The sequence below is a fragment of the Glandiceps talaboti genome, chromosome 12 (genome assembly GCF_964340395.1).
Source record: "Glandiceps talaboti chromosome 12, keGlaTala1.1, whole genome shotgun sequence".
In the NCBI taxonomy this organism is placed as follows: Eukaryota; Metazoa; Hemichordata; class Enteropneusta; family Spengelidae; genus Glandiceps; species Glandiceps talaboti.
The window spans coordinates 4,406,161-4,432,150 of NC_135560.1; the positions used below are offsets into that span (position 1 = coordinate 4,406,161).

At 35.2% G+C, this 25,990-nt stretch overlaps 1 protein-coding gene and 1 pseudogene across 1 annotated transcript in view; both read right to left on the bottom strand.

The window, feature by feature from the left end:
* Positions 1-353: 353 nt before the first annotated feature.
* On the bottom strand, positions 354-473 carry LOC144444034 (5S ribosomal RNA; annotated as a pseudogene).
* A 9,402-nt stretch (positions 474-9,875) lies between these two features.
* The window catches only part of LOC144443621 (transient receptor potential cation channel subfamily A member 1-like), a 28,842-nt gene continuing 12,727 nt past the window's right edge, over positions 9,876-25,990 (bottom strand). Inside the window, exons 5-27 of the mRNA XM_078133164.1 lie at positions 25,691-25,784; positions 25,414-25,594; positions 24,344-24,539; positions 22,332-22,420; positions 21,568-21,672; positions 21,164-21,232; positions 20,162-20,281; positions 19,586-19,810; positions 19,161-19,284; positions 18,275-18,411; positions 17,975-18,096; positions 17,349-17,480; positions 16,880-16,995; positions 16,194-16,508; positions 15,688-15,819; positions 13,883-13,991; positions 12,418-12,509; positions 11,825-12,040; positions 11,613-11,681; positions 11,182-11,358; positions 10,820-10,873; positions 10,294-10,368; positions 9,876-10,022 (exon numbers count right to left, since the gene is read on the bottom strand). Coding sequence (XP_077989290.1) covers positions 9,876-10,022; positions 10,294-10,368; positions 10,820-10,873; positions 11,182-11,358; positions 11,613-11,681; positions 11,825-12,040; positions 12,418-12,509; positions 13,883-13,991; positions 15,688-15,819; positions 16,194-16,508; positions 16,880-16,995; positions 17,349-17,480; positions 17,975-18,096; positions 18,275-18,411; positions 19,161-19,284; positions 19,586-19,810; positions 20,162-20,281; positions 21,164-21,232; positions 21,568-21,672; positions 22,332-22,420; positions 24,344-24,539; positions 25,414-25,594; positions 25,691-25,784 — 3,096 coding nt within the window. The remainder of the gene's footprint in view (positions 10,023-10,293; positions 10,369-10,819; positions 10,874-11,181; positions 11,359-11,612; positions 11,682-11,824; positions 12,041-12,417; positions 12,510-13,882; positions 13,992-15,687; positions 15,820-16,193; positions 16,509-16,879; positions 16,996-17,348; positions 17,481-17,974; positions 18,097-18,274; positions 18,412-19,160; positions 19,285-19,585; positions 19,811-20,161; positions 20,282-21,163; positions 21,233-21,567; positions 21,673-22,331; positions 22,421-24,343; positions 24,540-25,413; positions 25,595-25,690; positions 25,785-25,990) is intronic.

Below are 25,990 nucleotides of genomic sequence, written 5' to 3' on the forward strand. Positions count from 1 at the left end.
GTTTACACCATTCAATTGCAAGTTGCCCAACAGTAGTAAAGAACCCATAGTATTTAAATACCTTATGAAAACGTTACTTTTAAACAGAAGTTCGGTACATTAAATCGCTAGTTGATAGTGTTTGTTGGGCTGCTGCATTGGCTGACACCTGGTGAGGAATTAGAGCGGAATTCAAAGGAAGGGCCGATATTCACGAGTTGGATATGGTTCCTGTTACCCAGCCTTTTTGCCGCTGGAGGCTCTGTCTATGAGACTACCCCAAACGAATGAGTGTGGTGTCGAATTAAGAATGTGTGTGATTAAAGACGAGATGAATGATGGGTAAATTGAATGAAAAGGTCAAAAAATCAAAAAGTCTACAGCACATGGTATTCCCAGACGGTCTCCCATTCAAGTACTAACCATGCCCAACGCAGCTTTGCTTCGGTGATCGGACGAGAACCGGCTTTTTCCACTATAGTATGGCCGTAGACAAGATTTTGAATAACCTTTGGTATTTATCACTAAAAGTGCTACTCTGACTGTTCAGCAATGACAACTTCAATACGTACGTGCGTACAGTTGGTGTGGGAAAGTACAAAAGCAAAACCAAAGTACTGAAATGTGGTACTGAAGGTAACGGAGGGTAGCTGGTTTTTTTCCAGCAAAAGCACTGAAAATTGATAGCGAAGGTAGCGGTATGTAAGTAACGGAGGGTACCGATTTTTTTTCTCGAGCGAATGTACTGAAATGTGGTAGCGAAGGTAGTCGTAGGTAACGAAGGGTAGCGATTTGTTTCCCCAGCAATAGCACTGAAATGTGGTAGCGAAGGTAGCGGTCGGTAGGTAACGGAAGGTAGCGAATTATTTTTCCAGCGAAGGCACTGAAATGTAGTAGTGAAGGTAGCGGTAGGTAACGAAGGGGTAGAGATTTTTCAGCAAAAGCATTGAGATGTGGTAGCGAAGGTAGCGGTAGGTAACCTAGGCTGGTGAATGTTATTTCAGCAAAAGCACTGAAATGTGGTAGCGAAAGTAGTGGTGTGTAACGCAGGGTAGCGAATCTTATTTTCAGCAAAAGCACTGAAATGTGGTACTGACGGTAACGGAGGGTAGTGGGGTTTTTTCGAGCAAAAGCACTGAAATGTGATAGCAAAGGTAGCGGTAAAAAATTGTAATGTTCCTTATGGCGTCTTAGACCAGTGTTCTGCCAAGGGCGCGTCCTTGTGACATCGGCCCCTAAAATTACAAATGACGCAATAATTTTCCCACCTTGCGTCGCTTTGGCGCATTCATTTTATGGCAGACAAAATTATCTAAGTCCCGGGCCAGGCCAGGCCAGGCCATGACATCAATCCCACAAGAAGTAAACTGACTCCGTAAGGGAAAGTTTTCAGTGTTAACATCATATAAGATACAGTGACAACCGCAGTTCTATTGTTAACATAAAAAATGCCACAAAAAGATCAACTTTGATAAACTTAATCTATAAATTCAAACATTAGAGGGAGTAGATGAGACGTCGAAATGGACTTCTCTCGTCACATGTTTTGTCTACTGTCACTGTCATGACCTCTGACCTACTCACTGACGTGTGGGAAACACTGAACTTGCTACCGGAACATCTATCTGCCACAGCTCAGAAGCCTAATAGTAAACCAAATTTTATGGGACACGTTGTGATTTTCATTTGTTGATGGGTTAGATTAATGGAAACAAAATGAGTACATGTGTATTTTGATTCCGAAAAAGCTGTGTTAGGGGATCGTACCGAGTGTTGCATGATGTTGACAGTGACACATGTGAATGTTGGGCACTGATGAATCAATGCATGATCACCAAAGACGGCCGATGCATGAGCGCCCGGTCAGACATGAAGAATGAACTTGTTGTGCAAATCAGCAAATGATTACAGTGGTATACAAAGCATCCCAACTTTGACGTTGTTGATAGTTTTAGTTAAAGATTCAAGTTCTGAGTTTCAAGGACACCTAATGTCAGCTTTCCGTATCCAGTTTACGGTATGTATATAAACTAATGCTGTCATTTGATATAGCAGGACCAAATCATGATACACAGCCAGTAAAGGTAATTAATAAAAAATAAATTATTTTAAAGTTTGTTTGACTGTATTAATTGTAAGTTTTTCGTTCACATTTGGTACTTTTTAAAGTCAGGGATTTTTTTTCTTGAATATGAAGAGGGAATGATAAACACATCAGTGTACTAACAGTTTTAAAAATGAAACAAGTGGTTACAAGTTTAGGATTTTTTTTATTCAATCATATGTTCACTGTGACTTATTTTGAAGTTGTTCTTTGTCCTTGTCTGAAAAAAGGGAATTATAAATTGAGCACTGCTATTCATTGATATTCAGATTAAAAATTGTGACTACCTGGGTGTCCAATCTTTCTAAACAATATATAATATACTCTCTAGAAATGACTATGGGGGATTGGCAGAGTGATGCCCACATGAAGTATTTAACCTTACCCCTACTGTTTAAAGTTAAGTCGGCCTTACAGTGCACTTCCTCTTTGCCTACATCCTACAACTAACTCTCACTAACTCAAGTATTGGATGTTTGGGGACTTACCTTGTAGTAAAGTTAGTTAAGGATTAAAGTTCCCTTTGTTACCAATACCTCTGTGTGTGTGTGTGTGTGTGTGTGTGTGTGTGTGTGTGTGTGTGTGTGTGTGTGTGTGTGTGTGTGTGTGTGTGATTTAAAGTTTCGTACACTTCGAACAGTAAGTTAAAGTTTACAACAGTGATTATTATATGGCGGAAAAAGACGCATGCGCTGAATGCGTAAAATGAGTCTGAATGTCTAAGATGTTCTGATTTGTCAAGACACAAATAGTTAGAGAAATTCAACCAGTCATGTGTTTGCTAACATAATTTTATAAAGTAAATGCGGTATGCTACGTCATATGTAGACATGATATCAACATTGACAATAACACACATGTAGCGAGCGAGCTCAGTCGCTTGACTTGAACGAGATGTCGAGAGTAAAATAGATAACACAAGATCATATTCATGTTGGTGAAATTGGATATATCTTTGAATAAATGTTATTATTTACTCCAAAATCGAATTGGTCATAAGGACCGATAAGATGTTGTAAACTGTCGGTCTGAGCAGAAATCTGTTGGTCTCGGACCGAAGGACCGGCTTTAATTTCGAACGCTGCTAGGTGCAGTGGGTACGGGTGATTCTAGATCTGGCGTAAATGTCTCTGGTGTAATTATTGTCCTGATCTTTGGTGGCTTTCTCGGCTTAGGTTGCCTGGACCATTGAAGCAAATTCGGGATGTTAGACCATGGATGTATTAGGATACATCCATGGTTAAATTAGACCATGGATGTAATACATCCATGACTAGACGCATTAGCTGTCTTCTTGCCTTCGGCAAAATGAGCACTGCATATTCGTGTGTTTTGTGATTCCAACTTCGCATTGTCATTTCTCACTAGCTGGAAATAACGCTTCTTCAATGTTTTCTCCTTGGGTATGCGGTAAAAGTGTACATTTTTGGTATTTTTGGAACTATTATAGCAGCGTGGAACACAGCAGTGCTTTATAGCTACACATTATTAGTGTAACATGTGTAAAGACGCTATACCCTCAGGGGACGCACAGACGGAAGAACAGCGCCCTCCCGGTTGAAAAGATAAAGGAGAATTGGATAACTTGAAAAAGTTGTTAGCGATGTCAATGCCACTTTGATTAATAGGACGAATATATTAGTACTCCTGATAAAATCACACAATCGTTCGTGGCTACAGATATACACCCATCAGGATGATAAGTATTCATCTTCTTACAAAGTTGTTCTACGGACTTGTCAACCCTGCTAAAATGAAGGAAAGAGACCTGTAACAAGGATTCAATAAAGAGAAAGGAAGTTGTAGAGAGACTGACAGGACAGAAAGGACAGAGAATAGAACTGAAAAAAAAAATTTCTCGCCCCCTTTTTTTTATTTTGCTGCCTGACTATTCCACTGGAGATGAGAAACAAAAAAACCAGATGTAAACTGAATGTCCTCTGTAAGGGCAAAGTTTTGAGATTGTCGTTCCTACAGACAATTGTTGGAATACAACAGAACATATGTAATAAGTTATTTTTTCTCATTGATTGCTATTTGCTCATTGCTGTTAGTGATCTCCTGGCCAACCACAACATGTACTGTGACATTTGTTGAGAATGTAAAAAAAAAAATAAGCGCATCATCGCACCACTTTAGACAACATTTCCTGATGAGAAACTATTTTTTTCCTTTTTAGTGGCCGACAAAAATATGCCAATAATTTATTAAAACTAAAAGCAACATCAATAATATTTGCAGGGCAAGTGCGCTGTGGTATCGCAAATGTGTGTACCAAGTTATAATGAATTTGAAGCGTGCATTCTTGAGATATAGCCTAATTACCGAAACTCATTAATTACGTAAAATGCTCATTAATATTCACGGGATTTTTACCAAAACCTAATCAAGTCTTGCCATTACCCTACGAATACGTCTTCAAAATTTCGTTTGAATTGAGCAAGCTGTTATGGAGAAAACGATGACACAGACAGACAGACAGACAGACAGACAGACAGACAGACAGACAGACAGACACACACACACACACACACACACACACACACACACAGACCGTTTCCACCCATAAATATATCTCTTCCTTACGGAAGAAAAAAGGTCACCCTAACGAAGGGTAGCGGGTTTTTTTCCAGCAAAACCAATGAAATGAGGTAGCGAAGGTAGCGGCAGGTAACGAAGGGTGGCGATTTTTTTCCACAGCAAAAGCACCGAAATGTGGTAGCGAAGGTAGCGGTCGGTAGGTAACGGAGGGTAGCGATTTTTTCCAACGAAGGCACTAAAATGTGGTAACGAAGGTAACGGAGGGTAGCGAATTTTTTATTCAGCAAAAGCACTGAAATGTGGTAGCGAAGGTAGCGGTAGGTAACGGAAGGTAGCAAATTATTGTTTTGCTCACCGAAAGTACACCAACACAGAATCAAAAAGCCTCCACCAAGATATGTGGTAAAGATATTAAAACTTGTCCTACAAAAATACATTTGAATTCAGTGGAGAATTCTACAAGTATATCTATGGTTATAGTATGGGTTCAGCGGTATCATCTGAGCTCGCATTACATTCGATGAATAGGAGCAAAGAATACTCGAACTACACAATAAGAATATTATATTCGGGGACCATTTCAGAGATGATATTGTTATGCTATTGGACGAAACAAAAGATAACCTTAAAGTTTGGTTCAAAATTAATAAGGATTTACACCGAACTTTAACATTTTCGTTTTAAAGTTCGCAACAGGAAATAACGTGCTTGGATGGACAAGTTTACAAAGATCGGAGATACAACAAAGGAAGGATACTTGACACAAACCAACACAAAATCAACTGACATATTTCAGGTCTTCCATAAAGAGTATTGTCACCCGATAGATACATTTAAAGAGTTCACTAAATCTGACAGCCTTAGACGTGTCGACGTGTTAACGACTTGTAGGCAACTTAGCTTGTCATTTATCCAGGGGGGGGGGATTGGGCAACTCCATGTGTAACATTATGGGGAGGTTCCGGCCGCACAAACTTCGAAACCAAAACTGTGATACCAATTTCATGTTTAAAGAAAGTTGCATTTTAATGGGGTAGGGTCTGTCTATAGATACTCCCATCGGAATGCAAAAGTCACTGACCCCTCCTCATCCGTAAAACAGAAATCAGACGGAACCCCGGTCTCTAACACTTAATCCTAAACCATGATGACACCCTCCCTATATATGACATTCACATGTGTATTTTTTTTGTCACGACTCGGTGTGGACTGCAGTGCTTGACTTGCTTGACTGTCTTAATTGCAAATACTTTATAAGATCCTGGGGTAGCACTATCATGTGATTATTGACTACACCGGGTAAATGTATTTAAAATAGAGTTTAAGAGCAACTTGGCTATGAAAGGTAGAGGAAAAGCTTTAGAAACCTATTTACACTTCTCACTGGGGGTTCTAGGTAGTCCCTCTAAAAGCCTTTTGTATTTTTACGCTTAAAAGCCAGTTTTTAGACAATTCAGGTAATAATTCCCAAACTATATAAGACAGCACCAACACCAGCTACATATGGTTGAAATATTTTGTAACAAACCCCTGAAATATTCTTAAAATAAAGTACTTATAATAGCATCTTGAAGAGCCTGACACCGGGATATATCCACCTCTTGTGGGGGTCCTAGGGATATGACCATGAAAATTCTTGTTTTTTTACTCTTAAAGCCTGTCTTTAGGCTATTCAGACCATTTCAAACAATAAACTCAAAGCTATACAAGACAGCGACATCAGGTATCAGAAGTTATTTTAATAACTTGTGTGTGGTTTAAATATGTTCTTAAAAAGTTAAATGGCATGATTATAGTAAGCACATCCAATGGCAGTATCATCGGTATTATTATTATAAGGCAAATTTTAGATCATATCTTGACAAACATTTCACATCTCTAGCCAATATAATCTCAAATATATAGGGTGAAGATATTTAATTAAAGTTTGATATCATTACAAGCGATCTTTCGATCGAAAGAGCTCCCCTCCGGTCCTTAAAAACTAAAAGCCACGGCTTCTATGCTAGTCCAAAATTTAGTATGGCGTGAGCGAGGAGAGTAGGGAAGTCTTTAAACACAGAACTGCCCTATATAAAGAGGATTATTGCTAATCTATGCAAATGCGGGAAATTCAAACTGCTGGACAGAGCACTAGCTTCTGGGTCTTGTTTTCAGCATTTTTTTCTATACTCCGAGAAAAACACAGGTTATGAATCATGTACACATTGTTTTTGAATGTCGTAGGATGATAACTTGATACACTGTCTAATGAGTTGAAAATCAATCAGTTTGTATCATAGAATGTAAAAACCTTTCAAAATGAGATAAATTCTCCTGGAAACATCTGTTTAGACTGTGTGTCACTCAGGATTATCCACATATGCGACATTTGCACGTGAACAACCCAGATAGGGAATGTTTATATTTTGGTGATTATATTACATATACCAATATACTTGAAAATAGCACTTATGAAAGGTGTCAAAAAAAGTATGTAACAACAGGATACATTGAGTTATGAATGAATGAATACATATTGGATCATATAGTGACACCGATTCACATATATACAATGTATCTTTGTAATAGAACATTATCCTTATACCAATTGAGTGAGAACTGTGTTTGGGCATGGCTGTGAAATGAACATAATACCGCCAATGGTGTTGTAGCACAACTGTGCAGCTTTTAAAATTGTTAATCCACTTGCTAGTCCATGCTAACAATAAGTGTTCATTTCCTGAATGACTATCCAGTTGCCAGATTCCAACCATGTTGCTAGTTGCGATATACGCGATCATTTTGCTGTTGCTATGGGCATGGTCATGTTGCTAGATATATTTGCATAAATTTTAAAAATATTTTGTTCTTATGTATGAATTCCTGATATTAACTTTGCAATGTATGTTTGGCGGTTGTTATGGTTGTCTTGTTGCTAGGCAAATTTGAATACATTTTTGAATGTTTATTCAATTGTCTTAATCCCTGTTGTTATCTTTGTAAAATTCACGACCGTTTGGTTGTTGTTATGGGCGTGGTCATGGTTGCTAGGGAAATTTGCATACATTTTTGAATGTTTATTCAATTGTCTCGTAATACTTGTTATCTTCGCAATATATGTGACCATTTGGCTGTTGCTATGGGCGTGGTTTTGTTGCTCTGCAAATTTACATATATTTTTTGAATGTTTATTCATTTGAGTCTATTAATCTCTGTTTTTATCTTTGTGAAATACACGACCGTTTGGCTGATGCTATGGGCGTAGTCTTGTTGGGTCAGATCGGATCAAGTATGGCTAAGGACATAAATAAACTGTGACAAAATGGCCTCCCGATGGCCATACATATCAACATGCATATGTATGTACTAGAACACTTGGACAGACCTTATATCAAATTTGTCCAGGCATGTCTGCATAATGGCTCTGAATATGAAAAAAAAGTCATAACAAAATGGCTGACTGACAGCCATATTGGATTGTATCAGAAAATATATTGACATTCATATGTATGCCATAGTGTGTTGTCCCTTAACAATATCTATGAGACAACGGTCAAGTCATGTTCATGTAATTGCTCTGGATATGAAATAATTGTAACGAAATGGCCACTCGTCGGCTATATTGGGTCGTATCAGGACACAGATTGACTTGCATATGTATGTATTATAACACTGCCATAATATCAACTTTGAATTAGATCTGTTCATGCATGTCTGCATAATTGTTCTGGACATGAAAAAAATCGTAGCAAAATGGCCACCTGGTGGCCATATTCGCTCGCATCAGAAAATAAATTGATGTGCATATGTATGCCACAGTGTGTTGTCCTTAGAGCAAGTTTGCAAGAAATTGGTCCAGTCATGGACAGATGGACGAACTAATGGACGGTAGGACACAAACACGCATTTACAAACGAACAGAATCCAAACAATACAAACGGACAATCTAATCAAGTACTGGGGACTCAGTGTGATCCCCATTAGGATTCGAACCTAGATCTTCTGTCACATGTGACAGGTGTGATGACAATTACACCATAGGGATGTGGTGGAGCACCAAACTCTATACAAAATAAAATGTACCAAATAAAACACAATAAAATGAAACACTAATACATAGTTCAGCAAATGAAATTTATAGAAAACAATTAAGAGAAGGCATAAACTGACCCGACAGAAATACATGAGAACAGAAAATAAACCGAAAGAAGACAAAGTGCATGAAACACAACATGCATGCATGCACACACACACACACACACACACACACACACACACACAATATATATATATATATATATATATATATATATATATATATATATATATATATATATATATATATATATATATTTATAAACTCAGTATATGTAAAATGTCTATTTTGTCTATATATGTGGTTTTATTCACATTTTTTTAGTAACATGGACTAAAAGTAAATTAACGACTGGCTAATCTGGAAGCGAGGACAAACAAACTTAAACAGGCATATGACGAATTCCAATTAAAAAATAATTGTATATACTTGAGTAAAAATATAATCAAATTTGATACAGAATTCGTGTCCCTGTGTAAAACCTGCACTAGCTGCAACTGGAATATTTTTTTCATCAAATAAGAAAAGATTTATTCACTAAAAATGTGTCAATTATTTATTAAAAAATACATTATCTGTTAATTAGAGGTCAATATTATCTGTATGTAGAACAGTGGCGTTTAAATCTTCTTCTCCAAAACTACAGGGTCAATTGAGTTGAAATTTCTTGAGTGTGTAGGTGTCTTGGGATGAGCAGATATAAGTTTGTTAAAGATAAGTTGCTTGGGTTATTAAGACGCAAAATTAGGGATTAAAATAGATTCTTTTGGTAAAAGTTAACTATAATATTAACGTACAATATTTTACCAACTTTCTTTGTTCTATAGTGTGTGTGAGTCATCATATGAAACCACTAACCACTTTATTACTTTGCTAAAACAAAACTTCATAGTGGAAGAGCTGAACAACAGAACTACTTCTACACATGTTTAGAGCCCCCCCCCCAAAAAAAACAAAACAAAACAAACACAACAACAACAACAACAACAACAACAACAAAAAAAACAAAAAAAAACAAAAAACACACGCGCGCGCACACAAACGGCGGAGCTATTCCACTGACAGGTCACTTGTTTCGTATATAATTCGCTTCAGTTAACAAACACACTTCAAAGGGGAATAAAAACTTTTGTGAACAGAAAAATGAAGTCAGCAAAATATGTATGTTGGAAACTAGGCAACTGAGATATCTCCGTGGACGTTTTGCATGATCATCTCTAACTTTTTCTCTATACTGTTGTTTTGTCGTTCAAGACGTTCCAATTTTGTCTTCAAATCTTCTTCTAATCTGTCTAACCTTTCATCGACGTTTTTAAGAACCTGAAAAATAAAAAAAATGGGACATTTTCATTTTCATTATTTTTAATTATATACTAGTATGTGTGTGTGTGTGTGTGTGCAATGACAACATCATTTTTCTAACATTTTCAATAGGCTGGCAAACTTAATACTTGAATAGCAAACTTGAAAAGCATATTGCGAATCTTCCTGATCCCTGAACATCCATGTAACCGACAGTGATTGACGGTCAGTGATAACGATCAGTGATCACTAAGTCAATAATCACCTGCGTTTATAAGTTAGAACTCACCTCGAATTTGGATGTTAACTCGCCAACATCTGTTTCCAATTTGCCCTGTTTTGTTTGTAGGTTTTCATTTGCTGTCTGAAATAAACACACATTGAATGTAATGAATGATCATATTATACACACAATATATCGTCAGACATGAACTGAATTTTATGTGGATGTATACTCGCATCTAAGAATCTTACAATACAGTTTCGCTATGCATTATGGGAGAACCGGCATAAGGTCTAAAAACCTTTAACACCAGCCTTCTTCAGGTACAGTGCGCACCGATTACACGCTGTGATACCAACGTCAATGTGAACACACCATTAACTGATCATGAGTTGTGCATCTCCCGAGCCCGTGCTGAACCCGTTCAAGCTCTGCATGTGAGCACGTGACTCCATGAAGGATACAACCTAATCGACTTAAATCATCCAGGAACACCCAAGTTGGGAGTCAGAGTGCAAACAACGACTATCTCCCAGCTTTAAAATGAGTTTCAAACAAATGTTAATTCACTGAATGATATGTACATAATTACCTTGATAATTTGCACAATGTCATCCTGGTTTGATAGAAGTTTCTCATTGGTCGTCTGAAAATAAAGAATGCGTTACATGTATAGGTAAGCTTAAAAATGTAAGACTCAATTTCTTGGAGAAAATATTCTTAAGTAGTTTATCAAACATCAAAGGTTACACATCAGACTTTCACTGCTTTACCTTTATCGTAATATAGGAAATACGTTTTGTCAATGATGGAACCACAATGGTTTTTTAAGAAATTGATGACGGACACCAATTCTCTAATGACCTAGTAACTATTGCATTGAAACATAGGTAAATAACTTATAATACTCACATCTAGACTTTGGCTATGCAGTAGTTACTGTAAATAACTTACTTTTTCTGGGTGTACCGACTTAACGATGGCTGGTGCAGAGATTGTTGATGCAGTAACAAACAATCGTCTAACACCTGTCGTGTGTATTTTATTTGGATAGATCTCTGTTGACTTCCTGAACACTTTCTTTCGAATGTAAGGTGGCAACATCTGTTCAACATCAAGTGCTAGTTCAACCTAAAAGACGACAAAGAGAAATAAAGTAAATGAAAAAAAGCAGACAGACAGACAGACAGACAGACAGACAGACAGACAGACAGACAGACAGACAGACAGACAGACAGAATAAAACAAGCAATTGACAATTTGTCTTGAGATCAAATATCAAATTGCAAATGTTTCAACTGCATAGTAACCAAAGATAACAAATGCATACAATGATAGAATAATTCGTCAGTTAAAGAATGAACAATTAAAAGAATGGACTATACCTGAAGAGCGTGCTTCTTCAAAACTGCCAGTTCTTGTACACCTTTAATATCATCTACAGCAAGACCCACCTAAAATACAAAGGACTCATACATTTAGCAGTTAATAATGTATGTATGTATGTATGTACGTACACGTACGTACGTACGTACGTACATACGTACGTACGTATGTATGTATAAGTGTATGTATGTATAAGTGTATATATACGTACCAGTAGGTTCATAATCAGTATAGCTGCTATGACAAGGAAGATGGTAAACATGATGTACGTCAAGGCCTCGTACCAAATCATTTCTGCAAACACATCTTCATTCCTTTCAATTTCATCAAGGTAGGTAGTTGCATGGAATATCTCATCGTAGCCAAACTCCCCAGTCATCATAACAAACGTTTTCATCAGAGCATAGCCGGGAGAACTGAATGTTGGCTAGAAATTGACAAAAAGGTTATTGCAACAAATCACAAAGTAAGGAGTTTCCTCTAAACAATTTAGGTTTTTTCTCAACTCAAAATTTCCTTCATATTATTCATCATCTTTGTTTTATTGGGCTTTGATTTCATCGTTCTTGTTTCCGCTTTTCAGTTTTATTTCATTTCAAAGTAAGTCAAATTGACTTATTTTCAAACAGGCTATATGAGACATTCAGTTACATTTTGACCAGATTAATATCAATCATCCATATACTGAATACAATATAACAGACTTGTTTCAATGTTGATATAAGTCATTATGAGGCGCCCGTGTTAAAGTTCAAATGTATTTACAAAATCCATGAGCACTGTGTAAGCACCAGCAATATTTACCTGATTCATGAGAAGGGCATAAAAACTCAATGCAAATGCCATCAGGAACAGGGTAAGAATGATAGAGAACCGACAGAACGTCTTGAAGACATCTGAAAGGTTTACGAAATGATATGAATGAAAAACTGAAAGCTCTTTGCTATGTCGGTCGATTTCGATACCTGTTTTGCAGTTATTTACTCTACTTTTTTGGCTGTGTAAATACATAGATCTGATTAGTGAAGACAATAACATAAAAGTTAAATCCACACCACAGCAAAGTTGACATTCATCCGAGCCTTCAGCTTGGGCATTATCAAAATGTCGGCAGAGGGTGCCAATCCTTGTGCAGGCACTAAATTGTAAAATTACCCTTCATATTATATATATATATATATATATATATATATATATATATATATATATATATATATATATATATATATATATATATATATATATATATATATATATATATTGTATTTTTTGCTTTCCGTTTAAGCCAAAGTATGATGGCCTAATTTTGGTTGTATTTGCTATTATTATTATGTGGATTGGTATGTACCATTGTTGATTGTCACAACAAACCTCTACACTAGCAGTTTTTTGTATATACTGATTTCTGTACGTTAGGCCGGTGGCCACGGTACTTTGAATAAAGCATATATATATATATATATATATATATATATATATATATATATATATATATATATATATATATATATATATATATATATATATATATATATATATATATATATATATATATATATATATATACATATATATATATATATATATATATATATATATATATATATATATATATATATATATATATAGTTTTGTATGACCGATAGTAACAAAACTATTACGCTCTGCCACTGCGGTATAGAGCACTGTCTTAGCAGATTGATACTCACCGTATATATATATATATATATATATATATATATATATATATATATATATATATATATATATATATATATATATATATATATATATATATATATATATATATATATATATAGATATATAAGGATGTAATAAGTTGTTACTCAGAGTTTAACGCTTCGAGCGATCTTCAGACGACTGAATTGGGATCGTCAAGGTTTGAGATTTTCAAAAGGTCGATATGTACACGTAACATGTTTGTGTATTAATTGCATACAAGGTGGTCGGACTAAACTATACCTTACGGAGGTTTACTTCTATAGTTGTCGAGGAAATATTTTTCGTGGTTGCACTTGGCGACTAACTCTGATATATATATATATATATATATATATATATATATATATATATATATATATATATATATATATATATATATATATATATATATATATGTATGTATATATATATATGTATATGTATATATATATATATATATATATATATATATATATATATATATATATATATATATATATATATATATATATATATATATACTTCAATGATTACATTTGTACCATACCTATGAACATGACAACGTATATACCGACATATGCAAGTTTTCGTATGAAAATAATCAAGTCCAGCCAAGCAAAGAACATAGCGAAGACACCACAATACCATTGCCATTCCTACAAAAAGAAATAGGACGCCGGTCATGACGAAGCGTTACTAATTGCTTATGCCATCAGTTCATTCAAAGGCAGTGTTTATATTTATACGTGTAACGGTTATAATAATTCCAATTTTGAATTTCACATGCACAGACATAAAAGGGGTGCACACATACATACACTTATATATGAATCAATGACATCAAATACAGGAAGTGTCAATTAATTCAAGCGACATTGCCCTGACTGTAAGACTTTTAACTTTTATAAATATCTTTAGGGTACATCCAATTAACGTGATCTTGAAATGTGTGCACAAATAAACTGCTTGTGCATCTATGATGACCTACTGGGTGTCCTGAAATAGACCTTTTATAATTTTCTTTTAATTAATAGTACATATTGGGGAGAATACTTAAATCAGATGATGGTCGTGTTTTCCACAGTGCTTCAGTTGCCTGATCATTTATCATTTTACACTCCATGTGAGAAGTTCAAATTCCCTTGTTAGGGTTGCCATGGAAACTTGGTAACTATGGATCTCAATACTCCCCTTTTAAGATGACCAACATGACAAATATTTTTTTCCCTTGTTAAGGTTGCCCACAGGGTGCAACGAGCATGTAATTGATTGATTGATCGATCGATCGATTTATTGATTGATTTATTATTTGGTTGAATGATTGATTGATTGAGTGATTCTTTTGTGGTAAAATAAATTTTATTTTGTATGTGATATTGATCAATTGACATTGATTTTTGTGGTAATATAAAACGTTTTTTTTTTCTTTCCCTGGCTACTTTTCTTTCTTTCAGCTGTATATAATTCTCTACTAAATAAAGACATCTTGTCCATTCTTCTCTTATCTAAATTAAAACATCCCTAATCTTATAATTGTCAAGAGATCAGTTACATTGACACTTTGTTTTACATCTTATCTTCTGGGATGCATTCCTTGTTAGTGCATGTTTGAGTATTTGTCCGGTAACATAATCACCAAGTAGATAAAACAAATTTTCGTGGCAACTGATGCTGTAGTATCGCTGCCAGACTCGTGACTATCGTCCCTAATCTGTTTATGTATGCCGAGCGGCGCAGCCGCGAGAAGAGAGGGACTTGTCCCGAGTCTGGCTTGTAGCGTTTGGAAAGGAATGTGATGTCGTCATTATGTGGGTTTGCCAAAGTATGCAAATGACATCTCAACGTAGTGTGATCATAACAAAGACACGACTAGTCCCTCTCTTCTCGCGGCTGCGCCGTTCGGCATACATAAACAGATTAGGGACGATAGCCACGAGTCTGGCAGCGAGACTACTGATGCTGCTTCTAAAAATTAAGTTTTATTTCACCACAAAAATTAATCATTCAATCAATCAATCAATCAATCAATCAATCAATCAATCAATCAATCAATCAATCAATCAATCAATCAACCAACCAAATAATTAACCAATCAATAAATCGATCAAGCAATCAATTACATGCTCGCTGCATCCTATGGGTTGCCATGGAAATTAAGGATTTCTATTAAACTCTATCTGTTTTGTCTGCGCTTCATAGGCAGTTTTCCGCAAACTGTCACTGAATCTATTCCCAATTCACGTTTTGAAAAACCTGCTAGTTGCTAAACATCAAATTGACAAATTAAACTAAATAGGGTTTAAAACATCCATCTAACTCCGATTGGCGGGGGTCACGCAATTTAATACATACGTATCTCAGTCCCGATGTGTGTTGTTCTTCAACAAAGTTGGCAAGGAAAAGAAGAGTAAGAATGAATATCAACCATTCAATAATATTTTCAGGGGTGACGTACTCCAGTGAGCGAATCATCATCTGTATGAGCTAGAAATGTCAACAAAAGAATACGAATATGAATATGAATAATAAAATATACAAATGAGATTATATAAGAGGGATCTAACAAGACTAGTTTTACATGTGACAGTTTGAATTGTGTACTACAATTATCCAAGCTTATGGAAGTTAAATTTATGATCGATACATACATACATACATACATACATACATACATACATACATACATACATACACACATACATACACACATACATACACACATACATACATACATACATACATACATACATACATACATACATACATACATACATACATACATACATACATACATACATACATACATACATACATACATACATACATACGTGACTTGTCAAGGACATTTTGTGGCATACCTCTTTTAACATGTTGAAACCGGTTAGACCTATTACAGCCCATTTACAAACCACTGTAAACGTTGGTTGTACATAACTGTTTGCTTCCTGGCCGTACTTCTCTTCACCATTTGCCTTCCATACCAGTGTGCCATTGTCTCGGTTGAAGTAGTACGGTGGTGGGGTCGTTAACACATAACCAGTCAGAAATGCCACGAATAGGACATAGATGAACAACCCGGTATAGTAGAAGTACCCACTGTATGCATTCCACTTATGACGTATCAATGACGTCACAAGAGGGTGTGCGATTAAATTACTTCGCTTATGTTTTACCTACAGAGATATAACACCATACATACAACAAAGTTTTATCACGTGACTCACATCAACCAAGACAATTAGAATAAAACCTAGTGTGAGAGTCATTCGTGGAAAAAGACACATCATGAAAAAATCTTCTAGTAAAATCAAGAACAATGATCAAGTTCATGTAAGACAGTGACACGTTCACGGCTGTGGGTGTTACGAGGATGGATACTGCACCACATAAACATGTATGGAAACCATGAACATGTGTCTAAATCAACAATTTACATTTCATTTTTCAATTATACTGATTGATAATAAGATAAGTTTGAAATTATTTTCCTGGACATCTTTGTTGTACACCATACATGCATGCCTTAAAATGTTAAAATACATACCATCAGGGTTAATGGGTGATTTAGTTTCAGATGTGCATTTTTCGCATTTAGTTTTACGTCGTTTTTCAAGTCTCCATTTTCTTCATAGGGAGAAATGTCATCGAATCTAGCTGAATCTGTCAAGTGTTAAAAATGAAATCAACTGAAAAAGACATTTACTTTGACAATATTATGGATTTTTATACATAATGACCGATCAATAGACTATAGAAACCACGATGACACACAGCCGATGATTGTTTCAAAACAAGTCATTTTTGGTAACTTATATTGCTCCCTACATGTATTAATTATGGGTGCAAACGTTGCAACGTGTGCAAAGTACCGTAAATGCATCATCGTTGACATCTTTTGAGCCTACAACATATCTCTATATAGTGGACTAAAGCGTTGTTTTTGTAACGTATTGGGTATATGGAGCTCCATAAGTTGTTTTTGCATGCTATTAAGGAATATGTACACCACTTACCTTTCAGGGCTTTACCAAAGTTGACAAAAGTATCATCAATGAATGAAAAATCAAATGTAATGGCGTATTGAACATCCGACGGGTCTTTCTTGTTTCCACATATCCCCTTGTCTAGTACCTTCTTTGCAACTTCTGTATTTTAACGAAACAAACATATCATTCTTGTTACAGTAAATGAAAACTCAAACTCAGCACGTCCTCGTGTTTAAAAAAAGAAAAAGAAAAAAAGTTGGGTATGTATGCTTGATGGTAAAAATCGACATCCCAGGTTTGAATATCCTTCTAAATGTTCCCCATAAACAAATACAAGCATGCAAATAGATAAACAAACTAACATACATGCATACCCCACTCGCTCAGCCATCTTTGTCAACCCGTCAAAAAAATGCAATCCACCAGACACCCCCTTCTATTTCTCATCCTATTCTCCTACATGTGCATACCCGCTCCCTCGCTGAAAGCAAAAGTCAAACGAAAATGACAGCGAAATTGATTATCATGATATAAAATATTTTTTTAATAAATCAAAATAAAACGCAAACAATGATTGTAAAATATAAATCACTTGCTGACAGTTTTGTTTGACATATGATCTATGACAAATATATTATGATATATAGGTATACCTGGCATTTTGCGGATCATTTTTCTCATTGGTGTATCATAGTTGTTCGTTTCCTCGTCAATGTTTACATTACGCATAACATCTTTCCATTTTGGGTGTTCCACGATCACCATTGCAACCTCCCTGCAATTCCGATGAAGCGAGATATACATTATAAATAGTAATTCAACTTTTAACGTAAATGTGAGACAACACAACATTCAATTAGGCTTTAAAATGGACTGAAAATAACCACCATGGCAGTGTACTACATAAATTATAACCCGACTTCTGAGATTGGTAAGAAAAAATATTAACCTACTGGTGATTGTATTCAATTGCTAGGTCAAGACAATTCTTTCCTTTGAGGTTTTTCTTTCTGATATTTGCGTTTTTATCCAGAAGAATATGAACTACTTCTTTGTGTCCGTTTCTTGCCGCTAAATGAAGAGGAGTGTTCTGTATTCGAAGAAAAACACGATAAACATTATGTATAGTAATTTTAATCGCAATTAAAATTGTCCATACAATCCTTGCTGTCTTTTTTCCTTCTTTTTTGTATACTACAACATATATTTATGAATATATACCATGCTGATATCAATACAGACATTGGATAATTCGTTCTTTAACGAACATTATTTGTAAGGTTACTGGGGATTTATTGATTGTACAGATAAGAACTAATTTAAATTATTTCATTACCATACGTACTAGTAATAATCGTTATTTATACTGGTCAGTTCTTAAAGTTTTATGAACTTGCCTCTCAGGAAGTGCAGTGGGGACCGATCATCATGGATTCAGTTTTAATGCTGGGGTCCACGTTTATAGGTGTTCGTCACATGTGTGGGCTCCCTCAATAAATAAATAAATTAGATAAAACCGTGGGAACTTACATAGTTCGATAGAATCATAGTGACCAAGACCTTTCTTACTTAAAGCATGGAAATTTAAATTAAATTGTGATCAGGGCTCGAACCGCAAGCTGTTTAACCATCCGACCACCGAGAACCCCAAGTTGAAATTAGAGGTACATATATTATGACGATGTGAACCTCGCTAGCGCGCTGTAATTTTGAAGACGACGACTAATACAACTTTTATTTTTGAGATATGTACCTGTCACGAAAAAAACTACTTGAGAAAGAATAAAAACATAACCATTTAAATTCTAATTAGAATTATACTAAATCTATGAACCTTACCTTTGATTTGTCTTCCGGGTCAATTGAAAATGCAATCTTATGCATCGCATTAATCAGTGTTTTTACACAATTAGGCCGTCCATTCGATGCGGCGCAATCTAATGGTGTCCACAAAATGGCATTTCTACAGACGAATTATATTAAGGCAAACAATAACAGATCGATATAATCAGACATGTTAGGGTTACTTCTTTTTTTCTTACTTTATTGTTGATTATTTGTTACTGTTGCTTTTGACTGAATTGTAGATTTACACAGGTCGATAAAGCATATTTTTAAAACGTCAACACAATTACTTGAAGCAAAATGAAATTAGGTTAATAACCTTACTGACTATAGGACTACTTTCATTGAAAATTCTATGATAAACGAAAGCAAATGACCATTTCGTTATTGAAACGATGGAAAAGAGGTGTTACGTATACCTTGCCATGACGTCTGCACCCTTTTCGATCAACAACTCCACCGTCTTTAGGTGGCCTCCTAGAGCAGCAAGATGGAGTGGCGTATTCATGACGTCATTCTGAGCCATAACGATTGCCTTTTTGTGTTTATATGATTTGTCACCACTTTCATTTGGTGAAACACCACTTTCTGTTGGGTTAGGACTTATATTATAATCTTCATCATTGTATTTATTCACTTCAACCCTAAAGATGAAACAAAGGATATTAATGAGCATTAATTAGCCTAAGATATAAAGTACAGTATTATGTGATATAAAAATCTTATAATCAATATCTTATACCCCTGGTATACCGCTATTATGTTTACTTTTATGGTTGTGGTATGAGGGGTAAACTGCCTCTAGCAAGACCATTCATTTACTCCGTTACAAATCACTTGCGAAATCATAATGTTCTCCTCGTGGTTCGAATTTATGAGTATTGGTTGAATAGGAGGTCGAATAGAAGATAACGGATAGAGACGTTTAGTTTAGAGGAGGATGGGGTAAATGAATGTATCATTTTTCCTGAGACATGACAGCAGCGACTATTTACCTGTGTGATTCCACAGTCTTCTCCGTGCTAATTTTGTCTTCCATTTTTTGAATTTTCCCATCATGTACCGATTTCTTGCTGACTCCTTTCTTATCCTTGTTTAGTTTACTCTTTCCACTACTGGTAAAGTGAAGATATATAATAAGATGATTTAGGATTACTGTTTAAAAGTTTTCAAAATGCAGACATTTTAACTAATGATGTGTTTCATAAGGGATTCATCTACTCAGCTTTCATAATCTTATTACATACTATTCGAAAAAAGGGAAAGTCCGAAACTTGAAGCATAGCTCACAGAGGTAAACATCATTTTGTCTCAAAAATTATTCCATTGTGAAAACAACAATACTGTCATACATTTCTCGTCCGAGCAACATAGATCTTTCTATAATTACAATTATCGTATTTATAGAATGGTAAAATCAAGTTCAGTCGATCATCAATGTAACAGTATACCAAATTATAAAGAATCTTAATAGTTATCAATTTTGGAAATATACAAATTGAAATTTTATTACAATATTAAACATAACAAAAGTCATTGTAAACATTGAACATAACTAACTGGGCACACTATCGTTGCATTTTTATTTACTTATGATGAAACGTGTACTGCCCGATTGTTTGATATTTTATACCATTGTTCCTTAGCTTTATCAATCAACCTGGAATGATAAAGCCTTGGCCAGCCAGCATGGTCCAGGTTGTTTGTAGAAGAAGTTGCTAATTAGAAATCACCAATCCAAATGTAACGTAAAGTTAACCGCCACCACCACCGCCGTACCAGCAGCAGCGTCTTTAATTCTGTCTTAGGAGTCCAAAAGTAATAGATAATACAGTTGCTAACAATTGTTTCTAATGTGAATTAGTTGACAGGGTGAAGGCAAGATAATCGAAAGCCCACTGCTTTGGGAAAACCTTTGTAAAATTCAAAATTATTTACAAATCTTGATTCTATCTTTAACGTATTCCCTGGATACTATAGTACTGAACAGTACTTACTATTGCGCTTTCTCGTCAGTTTTCCGAATCAACATTTCCGCTCCCTTCTCTGTTTGATTCTTTCCATCTCTAGTAATAAACGGAAAAGAATAAAATTACTCTAGAGTTACCAAATACATGCACTTGATACTAATGTGTACTAAGGAAATAAATCGAAAGTTTTAGAAATGATCTTCTTTTATTCTCAATCCATCATTGTCGTGCAATATTTCTTTCCATGATAGGAGCAATTGCAAAGTGTATATGTACGTGCACATCGGCGTCCAGAGTATCACTCAAACCAAAGGAACACGTACGTTCCACATACCGGTCTAGAAAGCCCACCTTCATGTCACCGTCCAGGGCAGAACTTGAACGCAGAACAAGTGATAAAGACGTTATGGTATTAGAACTTCTATACTTGCCCCTGTTGAACAGCACCTGTTGTTCCAGAGACACTATTTTCCTCATTTTCCTCATCAGCTTTACTTAATATTTCTGTTCCCTTTTCTATTAATTTCTTCACAATTCTGGAAATATAAATTAGGAAAAAAGTATTATTCGTCACAACACGTCAGTTTTGCTTGTTGGGATGTCATCATGACATCTTGAAAAATACTCTCGTATACAATAATACGATCATTTTGTTGGAGTTGCTGCATGTGCCAATATGATAAAGCCTTTTCCCAACATTGCGTTGTCACTTCTCATTATAATTAATGTATCCTACTTAGCTACGACATGTACGGCCTCCACACATCTATGCAAGCCCGTACATGCCATCTACAAAAAAGCAAAAAAAAAATATTTCGTGCGCTCGACATCGATCGAGATATTATCGAGATATTATCTCGAGCGCACGACTTATTAACTCGAGCACACGACTTATTATCTCGTGCACTCGAGATAATCGAGCGCACGACTTATTATCTCAAGCACTTGACTTATTATCTCGAGCGCACGACTTATTATCTCAAGAGCATGACTTATTATCTCAAGGGTACGACTTATTATCTCAAGCGCACGAGATATTTTTTTTTTGCTTTTTGTAGATGGCACGTACGAGCTTTCATAAACACCATAGCTATAGTGTGATTTTCACAAAGGTAGATGAAGTGGTAAGATGTATTTTTGATATATTAAAGGGCAATAACGTATTTAGGAAGTTTATCATCAATGTTAAACTCACTCGTCTCTATCATACTTCGCAGCCAGGTGAATAGGTGTGTTTTCTTCAAAGTTTTTTGCATTAATTATTGCTCCACAAGCTAACAGTTCCTACAGAGTAAAAAGATAACACATTATCATATAGAATACTATATCGGTAGTCGTTGCCGGCAATCTTTTTATCAGACCACCACCACCAACAATCACATTATGTAAGTGTGTACTGTTGGTTACCAAAGTTACAGACGTAAATATTGTATATTATATTCGTTTGGATCTTCTAGTATGCAAAGATTACAAATGGGTAAAACCAACACTAGGGTCATTAGATGTAAAACTGAATACCTTCCATAAGGATTCATTACAATTAAGAGTTGCATAAATAAGCTGTATTGGATACATGCGCCCTGTTATCATTGATGTATTTACCAAATTATATTGAATTTAAAGTATGTATTCTTGATACAGCCTAATTACTGAACATAATTAATTATGCGAATGATGTATATATATATATATATTCATATTTGATGTTTACCAAAAATCTAACCCGTTCTTTCCATTACCATATGTGACAAATGTGTTGTAAATTTCATAACTGATGCGGTAGTGTTTTTAAATATCGCGAAACAGACAGTCAAAAAGACAGACAGATACACAGACAGACAGTGACAAAATCACAACATAACCCCCAACAACAACAACAACAACAACAACAACAACAACAACAACAACAACTTGTTATATATAGTATGCTCTGTCTCATGGGATTTTACCAGCGGAATCTAAGCCCTAAAAGTACTAAAAATCTAGATGACCTCATTTTAGACTGAATCGACATCTCCATTTTCCTAACATCCGTAAATGTATACTCAACATGGCAGTATACCCAGATCTGATTACATCACCACGAGCATAATTTATAAATTATCCCCCTCTCCCCCGAATACACCCATTTGTAAATAATCTTTGCACACTAGAAGACGAATATAATATACAACATTTATGTCTGTAACTTTGTATCACTTTACTAGACTGGTCTTCTTAAGTGAGAACGAACATGACAACTGATTCATTGTCGACTTTGATAAAACAATTAATAACATACCTCAACAACTTCAAGGTGCCCTCTCTCTGACGCAATATGAAGAGGTGTATTAGCATAATTATCTCCTCGGTTGATAATGTCGAAGGGATGAGGATTGTTGTCTTTATCATCTGTTGTGTCTTTTACTTTTTCATTACGCTTTCGATCTTTAATTTTCTTCTTCTTCTTCTCTTTGCCCATTTTCTTATTTTGTGTGTTTGATGTTGAGTCACATGTAAAGGTAGCCTCAATTTGGTGAGGTTCTTCAATTTCCTTACTATGTGTGTTTGTTGTTGAGTCACGTGTAATGGAAGCCTCGTTTTGGTGGGGCTCTTCAATTTTTTTGTCTTTCGCTTTTCTTAAGTCATGTGTAATGGAAACATCATTTTGTTGCTTCTCCTTAATTTTCTTTTCGTAATGTTGAATCAAAATCTACAAGAATAGAAATGACATTATTCTTATACACATCTTATATGCGACTGTATTTTCAAAAGTGCATACTTTCTTATGAGAAACAGAACAAATAATTGGAGTTCGGCTATCTAAGAGAGAGTAAGCTATTTTTAAGATGGCAGAAGGGGGGAGCGATTGTTCCATTAATTAACATGAATATTAATTAGAGTATACATACGTTGTTGACGTGTTTTCTTTAGATTAACCTTTTGATATGTTAATTCATCACAGTGACACGTGCAAAGATTTTGTCATTCTCCAACTTTTTCAAAATAGTACGCATGCATCTACCTCGAGCAACTGAAACTTGTACAAATGATGTGTTCAGAACGGATTCATTCAAACAACCAAAATTGACTAAAGACCATATGGAACCATGATTTAATATTATACTTTGAACGCCTGTATGTATGTATGTATGTATGTATGTATGTATGTATGTATGTATGTATGTATGTATGTATGTATGTATGTAGATTTTCGTAAAGACATACCTTCATTGTTTCCAATCCACCTGTTGAGCCATTCTCAGCTGCGAGAAAAACCGCCGATTTGCCATTTATGTCAGTCTTTGTTAGATCCGCATTGGCAACATTGAGTAGATATTCTACCACTGCAGAACACCCATGTCTAGAAGCAATTAGCAGCGCAGTTCGTTTGTCGTCATCTACCGACTCGATGGCAACAAGTCTGTTTAATAGTAGATGTTGTCTTGATTTGAGAAAGGTGAATTTGAAAGTAATTTTATTTATGAATTGTATTCTTTGTGACAATTGAAATATGTTGAGACATGTATACGCACGTACACATACATACATACATAATATATGCACACTATATACACACAACATGTGTATGTATGTATGTATGTATGTATGTATGTATGTATGTATGTATGTATGTATGTATGTATGTATGTATGTATGTATGTAGGTATGTGTGTGTATGTATGTATGTATGTATGTATGTGTATGTATGTATGTATGTATGTATGTATGTATGTATGTATGTGTGTGTTTATGTATGTATGTATGTATGTATGTATGTATGTATGTATGTATGTATGTATGTATGTATGTATGTATGTATGTATGTATGTGTGTATGTATGTATGTATGTTTGTGTGTGTATGTATGTATGTGTGTGTATGTGTGTGTATGTGTGTGTATGTATGTATGTATGTATGCATGTATGTATGTATGTATGTATGTATGTATGTATGTATGTATGTATGTATGTATGTATGTATGTATGTATGTGTATATGTATGTGTATGTATGTGTACGTATGTATGTATGTATGTATGTATGTATGTATGTATGTATGTATGTATGTATGTATGTGTGTGTGTATGTATGTATGTATGTATGTATGTATGTATGTGTATGTATGTATGTATGTATGTGTACGTATGTATGTATGTATGTATGTATGTATGTATGTATGTATGTATGTATGTATGTATGTATGTATGTATGTATGTATGTATGTATGTATGTATGTATGTGTATGTATGTGTGTGTGCGTATTAAAGAACTTTACTTATTCTACTAAAAAGACGTACCTTTTTACTAAAAGTTCGATGATATCCTTGTTGTTGTGTGTTGCTGCCAAGTGAATAGCACGCTGCATTACATTATTGTCGGTGTAAACCAATTTTTCTAGTAAGATTTTAAAAATTGCCCCGTCTGTTTGCTTTGTTGCCATGCCCAATGAATCAGCAAGGATAGTTTGAGGTGTTTTGTCTGTTAATGAGAGAGGGAGAGCGAGAGCGAGAGGGAGTCATGTAATAGCTGTGAAATTAGAAAATAGAGGTGTGAAAAGAAATAACGAATACTTACTCTCTTTTAGACATAGCTTTACACATTCTTCACTTCCACTTTGCACTGCATGGTGAATTGCTGTACTTCCACTCTGATCTTCTCCAAATAGCATCTACAATAGAATTGATCCGTGTCGCAATCAGTAAATTTCTGAAGTATCTTTATCAAATTTGAAAGGTGAAAATTGCACAACGATTTGAAATGTGGAGCCATTTATTTTTTGTCTTGGTGCCCTATACCTTGTGTATGTATGCTGATCTCAAATAATTTGAGTCAGTAAAGATGGAGATAATGGTCACTCATCAGTCGGGAAGATAG